Source organism: Rhea pennata, chromosome 11 (assembly GCF_028389875.1).
Source record: "Rhea pennata isolate bPtePen1 chromosome 11, bPtePen1.pri, whole genome shotgun sequence".
NCBI lineage: Eukaryota > Metazoa > Chordata > Aves > Rheiformes > Rheidae > Rhea > Rhea pennata.
Window position 1 is genome coordinate 6,158,462 of NC_084673.1, and position 16,778 is coordinate 6,175,239.

At 45.8% G+C, this 16,778-nt stretch overlaps 1 protein-coding gene across 3 annotated transcripts in view; it reads right to left on the reverse strand.

The window, feature by feature from the left end:
- ARHGEF6 (Rac/Cdc42 guanine nucleotide exchange factor 6) overlaps nt 1-16,778 on the reverse strand; it is a 43,173-nt gene that overhangs the window by 11,832 nt on the left and 14,563 nt on the right. For all 3 annotated transcript variants that reach the window (XM_062584409.1, XM_062584408.1, XM_062584410.1), the window contains 11 exons: nt 16,353-16,480; nt 15,731-15,932; nt 12,726-12,796; nt 11,193-11,287; nt 9,485-9,580; nt 8,955-9,077; nt 7,436-7,574; nt 5,189-5,248; nt 2,506-2,652; nt 1,490-1,576; nt 320-398 (listed from right to left, as the gene is read on the reverse strand). In XM_062584409.1, the coding sequence (XP_062440393.1) occupies nt 320-398; nt 1,490-1,576; nt 2,506-2,652; nt 5,189-5,248; nt 7,436-7,574; nt 8,955-9,077; nt 9,485-9,580; nt 11,193-11,287; nt 12,726-12,796; nt 15,731-15,932; nt 16,353-16,480 (1,227 nt within the window). The remainder of the gene's footprint in view (nt 1-319; nt 399-1,489; nt 1,577-2,505; nt 2,653-5,188; nt 5,249-7,435; nt 7,575-8,954; nt 9,078-9,484; nt 9,581-11,192; nt 11,288-12,725; nt 12,797-15,730; nt 15,933-16,352; nt 16,481-16,778) is intronic.

Here is a 16,778-nt window from a genome sequence, read left to right on the forward strand (position 1 = left end):
GCCCTGACACCAAATACCATCAGGCAAAAAGTGCTACTGGGAGGCATGATCGGCCCTTGTTGAAAATTTGTTGCTTATGAAACACTGCTCTCTTGGAAAGCAGCTGAGCACTAACCAGAAACAGAGCTCAGGGACATCAGAAGGAGACTGCCTCAGGCAGGGGGCAGATGCCCAGGAGCTCAGACAACACACAGCAGAGGGGCAGAAAGATGACCATGGCTCAGCAGGGATGCAGAGGTTGCAAGCAGGAGGACCGGTCCCTTTGGTGGCAGCTGCTGTTTGGACTGCGAGGATGGCCCCAGGTAGGGGCCACACTGACCTGCGATTTCAAACGTGTGCTCATTCCCTTCAGCATCTTCCAGCTTTGTCAGTGTCATTCCTGTTAAAGGCAGCTTTCCCTGGAAGAATTGAGGAAGAGTCAGTGTCTGCATCTGCCTCCCAGGCAGGTGTTGTTTTACTTGTTTCTAATGATTCATTTCTCTTTAGGATTTGCCATTAAAAACTAATTTGTGAAGGCTTCAGACTACACGAAAAGTCTCCTTTAATTTATGGATCTAGATTTCCCTGCGCAACTAGGTCAAATGTCTGAGAAGAAGCTCCCATGACAACGGAGTCATCCATCCCTGGCTCATCTGTCACCCTTGAAACTCACTGAGTGCAAAATCTTTTTACAGAGAAGTCAGGAACATGAACTTCCCTTGGTTTTCCTGAAAGCCTTCCATGTCCCTCTGCTTTGCATAGTGAACTGCCCACTTGCCTTACTTCCATTGGCAGACAAAATCTAAGCCCAGCAAAACTCTTCCCAAATTTTTCCTGTCTCCCTCATCATCCTTGCACACAACAAATGACACATCAATACAACAGTATCCTTTCCGGGAGTTTATTTATTGTTTATTGTTTATGTTTATGTTTTATTTTTGTTTATTTATTATTTATTTATTTAGAGAAAGATAAGCTCCAAACAGCCTGACTGCAGCCATTCAGAATGCATCATTTAGGCTGCATTGTACAGTGGAAATTTTGCCTATATACACAGGTGGCCTTTATAATAGTGAAATATTTTCCAAAAATAGCACAACGCTGAGAGTCAGTGGGCTGTTCATGCGGAGCAAAATCCTACAGCTGGGTCAGGACTCCTTACATGGACACACACACGCGTGCACACACACACACACACACACACACACACACAGATTTCACGAGAATAGCAGGTAGGGGAACGGCAGTAGCTGCGCTTGGTCCGAGTTGTTTTTTTTCCTAATTCCACAGCATTCACACTTACACATGCTGTTTAACCAGCCGGCAGGACAGAGGTACTTTCAGTAAGTGCCCGAGCATGTATGGTAAAATCAAGCCCTGCTTCCTTAGCGTGGAGCACTAACACCACAGCAGAGAGATTTGAGGAAGCAGAGGGTTTGAATGTTATAAGAGATATCTGATTTCCTTTTTCACACCTAATGCCTCATAACTTCAAATTAATCATGCCTACCTGATATATGAACCCGCTCATCCGTGGGCTTGCAGACAGCATAAGCAAAACATTTGAAAATAACAAGAAATAGCGCTCTTCTTTCTCCTGCGGAGACAAGAATTAAGGTCAGTCTAGTTTGCAACCTCTCCTCTCAGCAAAGTGAGCTTGTGGTGGTTGGAATCACAGCCTTAGCAGGACCAAGACCCAGACCAATTACTCTGGCTTATTTTCTTTACAGCACCACTTTTCTGCATTAACCACACTATTTTTTTTGAGGGAGCCTCCATACATTTTTGTTTGCAACTTGCTAATCCCAAAGATATTACTGACCTCCCTTTCTAATTCCATATGGTCTCAGAAGACCTTATGTCTCCCAGTATTTCAAATCCCAACCGAGACAGGAAGGACTAGACACTGAAGGGCTTTGTTTTACGGATCTTCTTTTCTAGGGGAAGTTGCTATAGCAAGCAATTCAGTGGTAACAGGCACATTTCCACACAGCAAACACCAAAAACTTGCAGTATTCATGGGTTTAACCCTACAGGAAAACGTCTGTTAAGAACACATACGCGATAATTCAGGACCAGCATTTGCTCTTACAGTACAGGAATCCCTTTAGCTATTTCCACAACGCAGTCAACTCTGGAGTGGGACGTCACGACAGCTACCAGGCTGTGCACAGGATGTTGCAAAATGATTATGCTAATGCACACTTTAAAGATACTCTTGTTTCTTAGAGTAAGTCACAGGGAGGAAGAAGGGAAATTGATGTGTTAAGTGACACTAAACCACCTTTTTTTTTGTTTGAAAAGTGTGTCATTGAAGGCCCGAAGCTAATCCCTCGGGACTTGATGCAGAGCTTGACTTCAAAGACATGCATCGTCCCAATGTGCAGCACTCCCTCAGATAAAACTAGGCATCATTTGTGAGCACTTTGCTGGTCTGGGGTCAGAGTAGCTCTCAGCTTGCATAGCTAATCCCATGAGCAAGTGGGGATTTCTTCAGCCAGGAGAAGGAAGGACCACTGCACTTACCTCACTTCCCCCACACTGTACCATAACCTGGGACATGTAGATTATGCTTCCCATCGTTTTTATGTCTTCTCCTTCCCAGCGCTGGATGGATTCTGAAAGGATTTGCAGTTCTAGTTGTTTCCTCTTCCTCAGCTCCTGGCACTGTGACTGGAAATCACAGCAACAGTGCTTTTTGTTAACAAAAGGTCAGACTCAAACTCGAACCATCCTAACAAAGATGGATTCACCAGCCACGCTTCCACGGCCTGACAGCTTTAGCCAAAGGGGCTCAGTGCTGAGCACGCCAAGGGATTGCACCACAAGCAGAATTTGACTGCAGGGCTCAAAGCGTTAATCCAAAAGAGACCCATGGCAATGAGAGGAACTCAGCAAAGATGGACAGCATCACATGCAATTGGATCTACCATTTTGCAAAAGCTTCATTACTTTGCACCAGGAAAGCCTGTACGGAACCCTGCTATGGCTCTATTACATAAAGTTTGTTTAAAATCACACCTTAGCAATTTACAAATTAATGAATTCATTAAAATGTCCAAAAAATTGCAAACTGCACTGAGCATGCTTTTCTTTCCAAACCAGTTCTATCTGAGAGAAGAGAGTCACATTTTCCAAACCAAGATAGCCAGAGTTAAATGTTTCTGATTTTGTTGGTGCTCAAAGAGACTCTCTCAATTTTGCCCAAACAGCAAATAAAGTCCTATCTGCAACAGTGCAGAGCCCCAAAAAATCATACTTGCAGATACTTTTCTAAGAAAATTTACAAAACACAGACTGGGAGCTTGGCACAATATTGCAGCAGCAGAGTAGAGTAATACAAAAGGAAGCTTTTGAAGCTATCATAATTTAGAAGCCTGCACCAGCGCGTAGCAGTTCTGGACTGGTAGAGCTCCTTGGAACAGCTAGTATTTCAGCAACTTTCAGCAAACAGAGGACAACGCTGACTAAACAGAGATGACCCTGCAAATCCACGCAAATTTTGTTATAATCATTTTTTTATAACCATTCTATATATATAAATATATATATATATATATATATATATATATATATATATATATAGAATGGTTATAACCGTTATAATCATTTTGTTATAACCATTTTGCTAAGGGAGAAAATTGCTGCAAGACCAAACCTGGGCTCAGTTTTCACCTACTTGTTTTTTTAAACCTCTGTTTCCCCCTTCAAAGTCAGGAAGGGGGTCAGTGGCATACAAATTCTTTAAACATCTAGATCTTTTCACAGGCCCAAAGGCAAGGCCATGCTGGGTCTAGCCTGAAAACACGTACAACTTTCGGATTGGACTGTGAGAGATTCCTCTGGTTTTGCAATTGTTATGTGTTTCAAATGGGTCTTTAGCTCCCTGAATGGCTGAACCTAAAGTTCACCTGGTGCAAATTCATAAAAAATCCACAACAATCCATCAGAATCTGTATAGCAGGCACCACTGCAAACCACACAGCTCTGCTCCTGCTGTGGCTCTGCAGGAACATCTGCTGTGCCTTCATGTAGCAGCCTTTCTGATCCTGGCTTCCTGGGAGTCGTGTGTTATGTCGCCGAAGGCATTTCTGCCCATCTCACCTCAAATCCACAGCGAACCACTTTAGTTACGCAGCAACTACCCTAAACTGCTGAGTGCCCAAGTATATATTTCAAGTAAAAATCTCTATCATTGATGAGCATTTCTAAAGATTAATGACATCGTACAATTTAACTGAGTTATTCCCCTATTATCTACTAGAATAAATGGAACGGGAGCTGAGTTTCTAAGTAAATGTAACATGATCGCCCTTTCCTGTTTTCTATGAACTTTCTCCTCCCCATCTTTTATCTGCACTGCTAAGCACTGAAAACTTGCATCTGCTCTGCTAAGGAAGGAAGTTGGACCACATCTGGAGCGGTTATAGTGAAAGGTATTCAGTGGCCTCAAAGAGAGAGTGCATATAGCTTCTTAATAACTGAAATAAGCTTTGCTGAGTAAAATATTTGTGCATGTGGATGGCTTTTCCCCCTTTCTTCATCTCATTGCAAAAGGACTTTGAGGGGTGTAGGTAACGCAGTTCACTGAAATAGGTTCAATATCGCTCTCTGACTCATTCCTTGGCTGCTGTTTGTGCAGCTCGTTCCATTCGCCGCTGATGGCCAGGGCACCTGGAGTGACAAATATCTGCGACGCAGCCAAAGCCTACTGATGTACTGTGGAACAAATCTCAACAAAATCAACAGCCATTCACTGGGCTCCGAGGAGGCCTTTCTGCTGGCACCAGCAGTTGAGTCAGACACCGGTGTTAACCTTTCATGGTTCATCTTAACGAGCAAGGGGTAGTACAGTTCCATGTGGCAAATGATTAGGGTATGAAGGTAAAACGAGATGAAAGAGCCCCGCCACCACCACTACCCACACACGGCTTTGTGTGAGGTGCTCTGCCTCTGCTGCTGGGATCACAGAGCCAGTGCGCGATTGCTGGAACGTGCAACCAAAGGGACAACTCTAGGCTTGAAACTTGAAATTTAAATAATCTTTACAAACCATCTTTTCCACTCCAAAAGACTTTTTTTCTTTTTCTTTTTCTTTTTCTTTTTTTTTTTTTTTTTTTTAAACAAGGAGACAAATGTCAGGCTTGACTCATTCTTTGTGAAACACAACCCTGAAATGGAGCACGCTATTTTAAGAATCACCACCTACCACAAGAGACTTGAAGGATGTGACTGCTTTCAAAATCTCTTCATGATCTGCATGCGCCTCCTAGTGAAGGAAAGAAAAATCTCTGAGCCATGAGCAGCAGCAGCCCTGGGAAGTGCAGAATTGCCCCTGTGCACTCAGGGCTGCAGGGCTTCAAAGGAAGTGGGACGCAGGGTGCAGGCAGCCAGGACAGCACAAGGGGACAAAAATCCCCCTGGTTCCAGACTTGACTTCCTCAATGCCCTGCTCAGCTTGACATGTTTTAAAGCAGCTATGTAATCCATTCATATCAAACTATTCAATGAGTGTTAAAATGGCCAGTGCAAGAGCAGGTCTGATTTTTCTTAGACCAAACAGCTTACAAAAAAAAAAAAAAAAAAAACCCAGTGAGAACAGCCAGACGGTGTAGGGTGAATCTCTGTTTTCAAACTCACACAGAAAAATTCTATTTGTGAGATATTCCAGCTATTGCCCCACCAAGGGTAGGATGTCCATGGTCAATGGGAACTCCACCTCCAAGTTTAAGGGAGAGCACACCTGATGGGAAGCTCTTGGGCTGAGCAGGAGAAAGCAGGATGCTGCTACTTATTTGATTCCAGCTGCACGCTGATACTCTCCCAGCACTTTCTTCTGTGGGTCTAGGGCCCTACATCATAAGCTCTTTGCCATCCAGACCCTATGCCCAACAACCAAACAAATCACAAGGAGTCAAGGCTGTGACGGAGCTGGCCCTGCGGCTGTAAAGGGTGTCTAGAGTCACTTACCCTTGAATCCTGGATTGGGCTGCCCTGAACAGACCTGCCCCGTTTCCAGCAGCGTGGCGGTGCAGGGAATGTTATGGCATACATCTGTACTGGATACATCCATTCTGCATGCATCGCAACTGCATATGCCCATATTCTTCCCAGGGGACCAAAACTCAAAACCTCCCCACCTCACAAAGCTCATCACAAGCTGCTGGACAGCACCAATGCAGGGGAAGCAGGAAATACAAACAGGCCCAAAAGCAATGAGCAAAACCCACCAAGGAGTATTAAATACAACCTTCAGCTTAAGAAGCCTGTGCTGCATGTAGCTCCTGTTCCTCCAGTACCAGCCCTTGCTGGAGGCTGGACACAAGGTGAGATATCGCATGGGTTTGTCAAGAATAGCCCTTCCTACGTCCTCCTCAGCCCCAGACTTCGGTGTCTCCACTGCCAGCACACCAAAATAAAGGGTGCTGCATGTTTTCTGGTCTTGCTGCAAAGGTCCCAATGCAAGAATCCAAACACAGAGGCCAAATCCTGCTCATAAGGTAGCAGTATCATACCTCCTCTTTGCTGCATTTCTAAAGGCACTTGAATACGCTTGCACTGCCACAGCATCACAGAGATGCAGCCAAGCTCAGCTCTGTCCTTGCTGCTTAGCTATGCCAGGTGAGGGCAGAACAGGTCAGTATACGGTCTTGTGGCCTCTCTTATGCAGAAAAAACTGTCTCAAGCACAGAGGTTTTAATTTTCTGGCTGGGATGTAGATTTGAACAAATATGGCTACCCTTGCCAAGTAATTAACTGGTGATTAATGCTGGAAGAAGCAAAAGCAAATCTGGTTAAAAAAAACAAGTTATTTCTGTTTTCTTCATCAGCTTGCATCCCCCCTGGAGATTTGCATCCCCATCGCTGCAGCACACCAGCAGGTGAATGGCAGAGGAATGTCCGAGAGCACATCTGCCACCCACCAAGAAGGTCTCTATCCTCCCCTCAGCGCACTCTTGCTCCCAGGCACTCCCTCCTCCGCCCCCACGTTTGTGCTCTGTGCCAGATCGATGTCTGCACGAGTGTGCTTCAGTTGATGAGCACAAACCTCGGGTGAGGGGGTGGAGCGTGCCTGTGTGTGGCAGGAGTGAGGGGCCGGGGAAAAGAATCTCAGAAAATGACAACAAAAACATGGAATTATAACCTCTGTGCAAATAAGTGTAACTAGCCTGACCGTGAACTCTTGCTTTAGCTTGGGCTAGAATTGGTCCATCTTTTGTGAAGGACTTGGGTGAAGAGCAGGCACTGCCTTCCCCCAACTCCCCCTCACAATCCTCCCTTGCTTTCCTACTTTTAAGCTGAAAGGCTCCCATGCAGGTATAATGCCCTTTCCCACCTCCTAAGCAATTTTAGAGTGTTGGGCTCAAATACTAGAGGAATGCGCAGAACTGCCTCTTGCCATCTGGGGACAGGTCCTGCAGCACCAAGGGACACAGTAGTCCCACACCTCACCTACCTCCATGTGCCGTTCCAGCTCCTGCAGAAGTGTCACATACTTATCCAGCCTCAGGAAGGGTTTGCTGAGGCTGGTGGTTAAGATGAGAATGCCTGGGTTGGCCGCACCCTGGCTCTCCATAAACTTCTCCAGCTCATCGCTATAAATAAAGACAACAACAAGTATCAGGGCTCGCCGCCACTGAGGGCTGTGTTCTGCTGCCTCCCACACCCTCCCAATGGCTGGGGCTCTGCTCTGAGCTATGCTGTTTTAACAGCAATCCAAAGCACCCTCCAGGGACCTCCCAGCTGCAACCCCAGCTGGTAAGGCGGGGAACAGCTAGCTTGTGATTGAGCAAGACCATACCTCCCGGGGACGCTGTGCGGTGGCAGGTCTTTGTGCGTGCAGTGTCCAGGGGTACATCGGTGCCAGCTGCTGGTACCCCAGGAAAGCGATGTGATACATGGCCAGCTGGATTCTCTAGAGCAAGGGCTGTAGGCACTCATGCTACGCGGGAGGATGTCACAGCAATAAGCTGCTCAGGTGCAGGGACCATGCTGAGAGCAGTGATGCCAATGTTAGCATGCACACCACTTTGGAAAATATGGCTTGTGCACATCCATACATTTGCCAAAACTGATTGTTTGCTTGATCAAAGAAAAAGGGTCAGATAAATGAACCAAATGAATGAGTCATTTACAGGAGCCAGGCTTTTCATTAGGCTCAATTAAAGTTGGATTTCAGAAGGTAAGTAAATACATTGCAATCTTCCATTGCAGAAAGGGAAGAACCAAGCAGTATGGCTGCAGTCTTGGCTTTCCCATCAGTGCGGGAAGGACAGCTAAATTGCATTAGAGATGACATAATTGTAGCCTTTCAGCATAGTATATTCTTTAGCATGACATTACACAAATTGAGGTGTCTGCTCAGGCTGCACATGTTGAAGGAAAACGCTATTACCGTGATGTACCAAAGACCCCTTAGAGCAACTGTCGTGTTGAACAGCAGCTTAGTTATTGAATTGGTTAACTCCAGGAGATTTTCTGAGCATCCTCCATTTGCAGTGATGTGCTCCATACCATAGCACCACACATAGGAAAAAATACTCCCATCTGCAAGCATGTGAGCATTTCAGCATCAGGGTTGAAACAGCATCTGGGTCCTTAAGCAAGGAGCAGTTGTAGGAGATGCTGCCGCGTGGCCAGAGTAAGGCAAACAGAGGTTGCCTCTGTTTTACTCAGGATACGAGAGTCTTGCATGTACAGATTCAACTTGTGAGACCAGCTCTGAACACTGGTCGCACAGATCAGTGCACAGCAGAGCTACAGGAGCTCACTACAGCTGCCAGACTTGTCTCCATGCTGAAGCTGAGAAGCCCTGCCAAAGAGCCCAAAGCCACAGTCACTTTCCTGGCAGCAGAATTCCTGTTATCTCCACACCCTATTGCCAAGATCCTGGGCAAAAGCCATGCCAGGCCACATATTAATAACATAAGTAACTTTTTAAAGGAGGAATTTACATTCCAATCTCCATCACTCACCTGTGTTGCGTGAGGACGTTGACTGCAGACGGGTGGTTAGCACAGTATGTCAGGTACAGGGAGCGGAACTGGGGCATCAGGTTCATAAAACAGCCTCCCACTCGCTGTTGATTCTCAGGGAGCCTACAAGCACCGACACACCAATCAAAACGTCAAGGCTCTCAACCTGGCACATCTTCCAGCCTCCCTGGGGGATATTATTACCTCTGATAATCTCCTCTCTTTCCACTGACAATCTCTACCTTTACGCTTGCCAGATCTCCCACCCTGCCCATGTCTGCATCTTTGGGCTTGCGACACTTTTGCGTCACGTGTTTCAGCAGATGCCTTAACAGTAGAAATAGCAAAGTTTCTTCTAGCTTCCCCCCTTTCAAAGCACTACCTTCTGCCTTTCTTCAATCCTGTTATTTTCTTCTATATGTAACAAGCCTAAGACAACAGTCAGGATGAACGTTAATGAATGGGTCTTTCTATTAGTTTTAGACATAGTCTAATAGCTTAACACTCTCAGTGCCACGGCGGGAGCTTACTTTGCAACTTCTTCCAAGGCTTGGTTCAGCGTTTGCTGAAACGCATAGATTTCTTCGACATTTCCCAGTAACGATGCAATGTCCACAGCACTGAGCCTAAAAGAGTCAAATCACCAATTAGCATCAAAGAAATGCCGCACAGTGCCTCTGAGCAGATCTTTTAGGAGGATCCCCACAGCGTCTGTGAGCAGTCCTTCCAAAAAGGCCCAGGAATTTTTGTTTCCCCTAGATATACCACTGAACATGATAAAACATCAAAATCTATGATCTGCGAGCTACAGACCACAACCTCCCAGAGATGATGTCTGCTGTCAAGGATTAACTTAATTGGATTTTAATCACTTAATCACACTAATCTTCTCAGATATTTAGCTGTCTAATAGACACAGACAGATGGGATTTCTTAAAGGGGTGGAGAGGGAGGTATGTGCACAGACACAAAACGAGCTTTGTCTTCACAGATTCATGCTGTGGGTTTTCCTATGTGAGGAGGGTCCTATAACGTGGCCCTTCAGGTATGGGTGTTCTGTTCCATGTGTAACACTGGATTTTTCCTAGCTAAAGGTAATGTCTTTGCTCCTGTCCTCCTCAGAGCCAAATGACTCACTGTCACTGTCTTACAATCCTCATACAAGTGATTTGCTGCCTGTGGCGTAGTTAGGCTGAGAGGATGAGAATTTTTCACAGCTGAAGTTATCTTATGTGAAGATTTGGGGAAGGAAGGAGAGATTTAAATAGACAGGCCTTAAGACACAGCTGTCCCATCTCTCCAGACTGGAAGATGTCTAAACATCTGCCTGCTCCCCATGATGCCTTGGAGTCAACCTGTCCCCTTGACAGCACACTCACACTCAACAGAGCAAACACAAGTGCAGGCTAAACGGTCAGGGCTGCCAACCTGGGTGCTATTTGGGGCAGACAACTGCAAAGTTGAGGCAAAAAGCATGGGATAAAGCTAACTGCACTGAGTATTTTATACACACTGGATCTATTGGTGCAAATCTGTTGATATGCAGAGAGCTGTATATCACCATCTGGATAAAGTGCAAGGGAATCCTACGGATGTGACTGGGTTTGTGCTGACTCTGAAGCGTACTCGTCGGCACTGATGAAAAACACGATGACTTATTTCCACAGGTAAACCTTGACAAAGGCACTCGGTTGTCCAAATGTTGCTTGGGCCATGAGGGACAGCAGCACGCTGTTTCTGAACAAGGAGACACTTCAAGCAGATCACAATATAGATGAGGAGAGAGGGGAAGCACTTCTTGCTCAGAAGCAGTTCAGATTAAGTGAGAGGCACTCTAGAGAGAATATACCTCCTGGCTTACCAAATGAAGAGATGACTAGGCAATGCCACTTGGGGCTGAGAAGTCACAAGACAAATTACAAGGGAAGAAGCCATGCAAGGCATACTGCCAGGAAACATGCATGTCAGGACTGTCACACACGAGCTTGCAAATGAATTATAACAGCCAGCCATCTACCAAAAAGAAATGCCCATCTCTAACACAATCATATGCCTGCATGACCACTGAGGAATAGGAAAAAGCAGAAACCTGTACAAACATAGTCTTTTTCTTGTTCACAGAGAAGTTTTAAGGTTTTACAAGAGCAGTAACAGTCCCTAAACATTCAAAAGAGGAGAAGTATGAACTATGGTCAATTTTACAGGGTTCTGTCCATCTCAGATGCCCTTATATCTTACTTATCATAAGACTGGAGGGGTCTTAAGTAAGTTCCCAGAAGTGACTGGAGTTCCTTCGCATAATCTCGTTCTGTTTCCAGAATATTTTGCAACACCTAGGGTGAGAGACAGAGCACTGAGTAGATCTTAGTACTAGTGACTAGTTACAGGAACAAGACATCAGCTTCCAAGTGTAGAGCTATCATGGAAGTGTATGTTAAGTCCATAAATGCCTTCACATTTGTTAATGCAGAACCCAGAATGCTCAGAAAAGCCCTAGAGATCCAATTTATGGATTTCACTTAGCAAACTGGGGGAGTCCTGAAAAACAGGTGTTAAGGGCTGCTCCTTCTTCTCTGGCAAAGCATGAAGACAATGTAAATTCAGATTTGAGTTTGGTATTTGACCCCTGAAAGGCTCATGCCTAACCCTGCATGCATAACTGGCTGCCAAGGTATGCAAACAAATGATTTGTGCATGCATCCTGGGACCACCATCTGCACGTAGGCAGGCAACGATTTAAATGTAACAGTGGCCAGAATGAAGACAACTCCTGCAACAGCTCAAGTCAGAGCACAGCTCACTTGCTATTTTGAGGAAATGCTGAGTTCAGTTTGGTCCTGCTAATCCATCTCAGCAGCTAAGTTGTCTCCAGCAGTAGGGTAGTCAAACCCACTGCCTTCACAATCTCAAGTTGCACAATGTTGATAGGGCTTTTGAGACAGTGGAGGTGGTTCCCAGTCTTGTAGACAGGTTGTTCCCACTTCGCTTTTTTTCAAATATATTTTGACATGCTGATGAACCATGTCACCTCTGTGACTGAGAGCCAGGGAAGTTCATGCAGGCATTTTAACTCTCTTGCACCAATGGGCTTACTCTAAGCTGGACACAGTAGGGAGGTACCACCCCCCTTTGCCAGACATTACCACTCCTGTAGCAAGATGGTAGAAGAGGAGATGTTTCTCTACCTCTTTTGCTGCCACAGTTCATAGCCTGGCATATTGTCCTGCTCCAAAATGAACTCCAGTTAACAGGTCAGGCTGTGAATTGCAGCAGCTGCTCCTCCTCTGAGCACTGTAACTTCTGGCAGAGGCACAGGGCAGACAGCTCAGGGTGCAACATCTCCAGCCACTGCAGCTAAACCAAAGAAGGGGCTCGTGGATCACAGCTCTATTTTGACTTGCTTTACTCCATGACACAGTTCATTATCTCCCCATCTTTATCAAAGGAAGATAACTGACATTCAAAGGAAAAGACTGGAACAGAAACATAATGACTTTTTCTCCAACACTAATCTCAAAACTGCTGTGTTATCTCAGTTGTCTACTTCAAGTTCTCCTTTAGACATCTTGCAGCATCTTCCATTTGTGGTTTTTTATATTGACAATCTAGTAAACATCCTGAATCAAGGAAATGGTAAAAGCTGCATTTAAATACAGAGTCATATCCCCAATTGTTACAAATTGCTTCAGTGATTTCTAAGGGAAGGAGCCAGTTCAGAAGATTAATAATATGCTACTTATTAAAATGTACAATCAGCGCTTTAGGACTTACCACAGGGTAATAATTCTTTGTCAGCTGAGTGCTTTCAAGTCCTTTTAATGCTTTGGGAGAGAGTGGTTTATCTGTACAAAGAAATACATCAGTAAATTATATTGCAGAACTCCCATTATCCTGCCAGGAAAAGTCACTGCTGTATTGTGTCCCTCAGACTGCAGAAAACCCTTCACCACTGTAAACACACATAAGAGCAACTGCAGGGTTGTCTGTCTGCTTAAAACAAAACAAAACAAAACAAAACAAAACAGAAGCAAACTTAAGGCACGCATGACACTGGCAGCTGGGGGAGACGCACTAGACCCAGAACGCAGCCTCTGCCGCAGACATTTACAGGTTTGCTCTGAAATCCCTGGCGGCAGCCCAGCGGCTGGCACTGTTTGGAGCTACAGTGTGGCTTCACCTAGACCACAAAATTTGGGTTTTAAAACTGGAAGTCCATCAGAAGTGCTGTATACAGGGTTTTGCTCCAGGTAATTCACGAGGTGTCTGAAGCAAACTCCAAGCAGTAAGTTGAACCCTGATCCCTGCGGTCTTTTGTGTTGTAAAATCCTCTGCGGAACGAAGGCAGATTTGAACAAAGAGCTCACACAAACCTGGAAGTCGATTTTCACGTTTGTTTTTTCCCATTTGCTAAATTGCTACGGATGCATCCAGCGAGGCACGCACGTGTGTGCACACGCACACCCGGCTCGATTGTTCCTTCCCTAGAAAAGAGCACTCCCTGCCAGTAAACACCCAACAACAATCAGCGTGTGCTTGCATGGGGGGAAACAACACCTCTGCCAGGAAGCTGCCTGTACTTTTTAGTTCCTCTGGCGTCGTGCTCTGGCTGTGCAATCCCCACATGTGCAGGGTGATGTCCCCACGGCAGGTTCGGTTTGGTCCTTGCTCTCCACGGGAGATGGGCTCTGACAGCACTCCTGGCACTGCAGAGGTAATGTTACTCCTCCAGGCTCGTGCAGGGCAGCGGCACAAGGCTCTAAGTGCAGGCCCTGAACGTGATGCTCTCTCTCGGTGGGCTGTGGGAAATGTGTCTGTGTAGGAAGAGCCCCAAAACTGCTGTGCAGAGCAGCCAGGCCTTCCTTTTTCCCTGCATTCAAGCAACAGCTTCTAAAAGGGAATTATTTTCACACTGATAGCAGGGAAGAAGCTGAAGTTGATAAATTTAGCCCCTGGAAACTGCAGCTTGATGTATTTTCTAATTATTGCCCTTGTGGAGTTTCCTGTCACTTCCAGCCCTGTGAGCTCTGCGCTTCATTTAAAGACTCAGTGGTGATTTGCTCCACGCAGCTGGTTACTACAACCCGAAGGGCGCACTCAGGACACAGAGTGAGCGCAGACACTGCTCAAAAGCAAGTAATTCTATTTAGAGTGGCAAGTCTCGCACCTTGGAGGCGAGGCTCAGGAAAGCAGCTCCTGCTGGCATGCAGCGAGGGTTGTACGCCCCGCAGGCAGAGCCCGTCCTGGGCCACAGCGGGCCGCGGCACGCGGGCGCGTTACGCAGGGTCGGGGTGATGGTCCCTGTGTCAGCCACTTGCAACACAGCCACGTCCCCTGGAGCAAGCGGAGACTGTTTGTGTCTGCACCCCGGAGGAATGAACTCTCCTCCCATATGGAACGGAAGAATGGTGGTTACTCAGCCTCGGTGCTGGAGAGAGCACCCAGAGGGAAAGACTTTGCAGATGGAAAAATCTGGCAAGCGTCCATCAGGAGCAACAGGAGATTTGTCCTTTGCTTCACTGAGGTGCTGCTATTTCATGAAACCCCCATTTGACTTCTCCCATGGGACTGAAGTTTGGTCTCCTTTTAAAAATGTTTCTCTTCTCCACTCACTGGCTTAGTTAGTCATTCCTGAGCCGTGCCAGACAAGCCTTCACTATGCTGTGACATCCAGCTCCAGCTCAGACATCTTTTCCCAGAGGGAAATACTGGGAAATCAAATATTCTAAAAATGATTGTTTTTCATTTAGAATTAAATAACAACTGGCCTAATTCTGAATGTTCACTCCTAAATTTTACTCTTCTATTTTTTGCTTTTTCACTTGCAAGTGCGGGAGCAAGAGTTTTAAATTCTGTATTCACTTTGCAGACTACTCTCACCATCTCAGTGTGTCTGAGGCCAGGACTGATCCTGAAATGTAAGTACATTTAGCACACAAGGGTTCTCTGATGAGGGTAAACCCTCAAGGCACATCAGGAAATTAAAGTTGGATTTTATCAATTTTACTATCACACAATGGTCTGAGAAATCCAGCAGACTGAGTTGTTTGAATGCATGTGGGCCACTACAGGGCACTTAGCCAGGGGTATCTTCCATGCTATCATCACTGCACATCTGGTTAAAATCACATCTCAGAAAATGCTAAGAAAACTCAGACAAAGCTCAAAGAAAGCAAATGTCATCAGACTGGTCATTCTCTCTCTCTTTGTTTCCTCAATATTGCCTGCAGCTTCGCAGCAGGATGCATCTGGGGGAAAAGGTACTAAGTGAAATCAACCATAGCTGTGCATGAAAACAGGGTACTGTTCCCTGTGGCCATATAGTTTTTGTTATCTTGTTCACGGAGATCATGAGCATTCATTCTACCACTGCCAGAAATGGCAGGATGAAAGCCAAATACACGGCCTGACAAAGGCCTTAAACAAAAAGGTAATTCTGTGCTTAGATGCTGGAAAGACCTCATAGCTCCCCATGACAAAGGGGGCTAAGCAGACCCCCAAAGCATTCTCCGGCCTCTTCCTCCAGTGCCAGAAGCTGTCCCTGCTCCTGCGCTGTGCTGCTGGACGCACTGGATTGGAGAAGAGGGAGAGGCAGCTCTAAAACAAGTCATGCGAAAGGCTACTCTTTCCCATTCTCGTCCATTCATACTTCCATTAGCACTGTTGCTTAAAGCACACTAACAGTCCTTAATAAATAGCAGCAATTTCCCAAAGGCATAAGGATCTACACTGCATTATACTGCTGTCATTCAATCAGCCCTTGAAAGCAATTTGCTTACCGGTAGATTTGATTTCTCTGACGTAGTTGCTTGGGAACCAGCCTGTTTTTCCATTCAACGTCCCTTCCCACCAGCCCCCTTCTTCAACTCGGGTAACATAAATAATGTCTCCTTTGTTAACAGACAGTTCATCCTCATTGGTCTGCTTAAAATTGAACCTGGCTTTCACCACCAGCTGATGACTGCCATTCTCTGTCATCTCCTACGGAAAGAAACATGGAAAAACATTAGCAAATCATCCAAAAGGTAAAGCAGAAGCCACTAGGACAAGCCATTGTTTTTTCTTGTTGTTACAGTTGGCTTTTTCAGTATTGCAATTTTTAACAGCAGTAACACTCTTGCTCTTGTGTAAGCACTCCCAGAGGACCACAACGTTGCTCCCAAATATCAATTATGTTTCATAGTGCAATGGAAAGCAGATAAGCATGGTTCTCCTCATCTCGCAGAGAGGAGCACCAAAGCTTGGAGGAGCTGTGAGACTACCTCCAGCTGGGGCAGCAAAGCTATGATGGAGCTGAGAGCAGAATACAAGTCACTTCACCATACATGACCCACAGGTACCACTCACACCTCTCTGCCCCACAGCTATCAAACCCTTGAATAGATTTTAAATAAAGGATACCACAGGCTTGGACTGCCTCCTTAACACCTTTGTTGACTGTGAAGCTGTGCTGTTGGAGTTAGCGTGGGGACCTCCAGCTGCGGAGCTAAGAGACGATACTTGAGAACATGGTCTTTTTGATGGCTGATCTGGTAAAGTAAAAACAAAGTCTGCATTTTACTCAACTGTCTACATTCCTTCTGCATCACAGCAAAGAGAGTAAAACACTTAGAAGACAACGGCAGGGCACAATGGCTGAAGGAGCACCTAACTGAGCAAAATAGCTAGTGCACTGCACCTCTCATGCGGGCATCCCTCACTGGCAGTGAGAATGCTTTTGCAGTGCTGATGGTTTTGCTAACTCTCTTCCATGATGGAGTGAGTTGAACAGCATCCCAAGGCACTCCTAGGTTACACCAGCTCTACAGCCACTCTTCTGACTGCAAT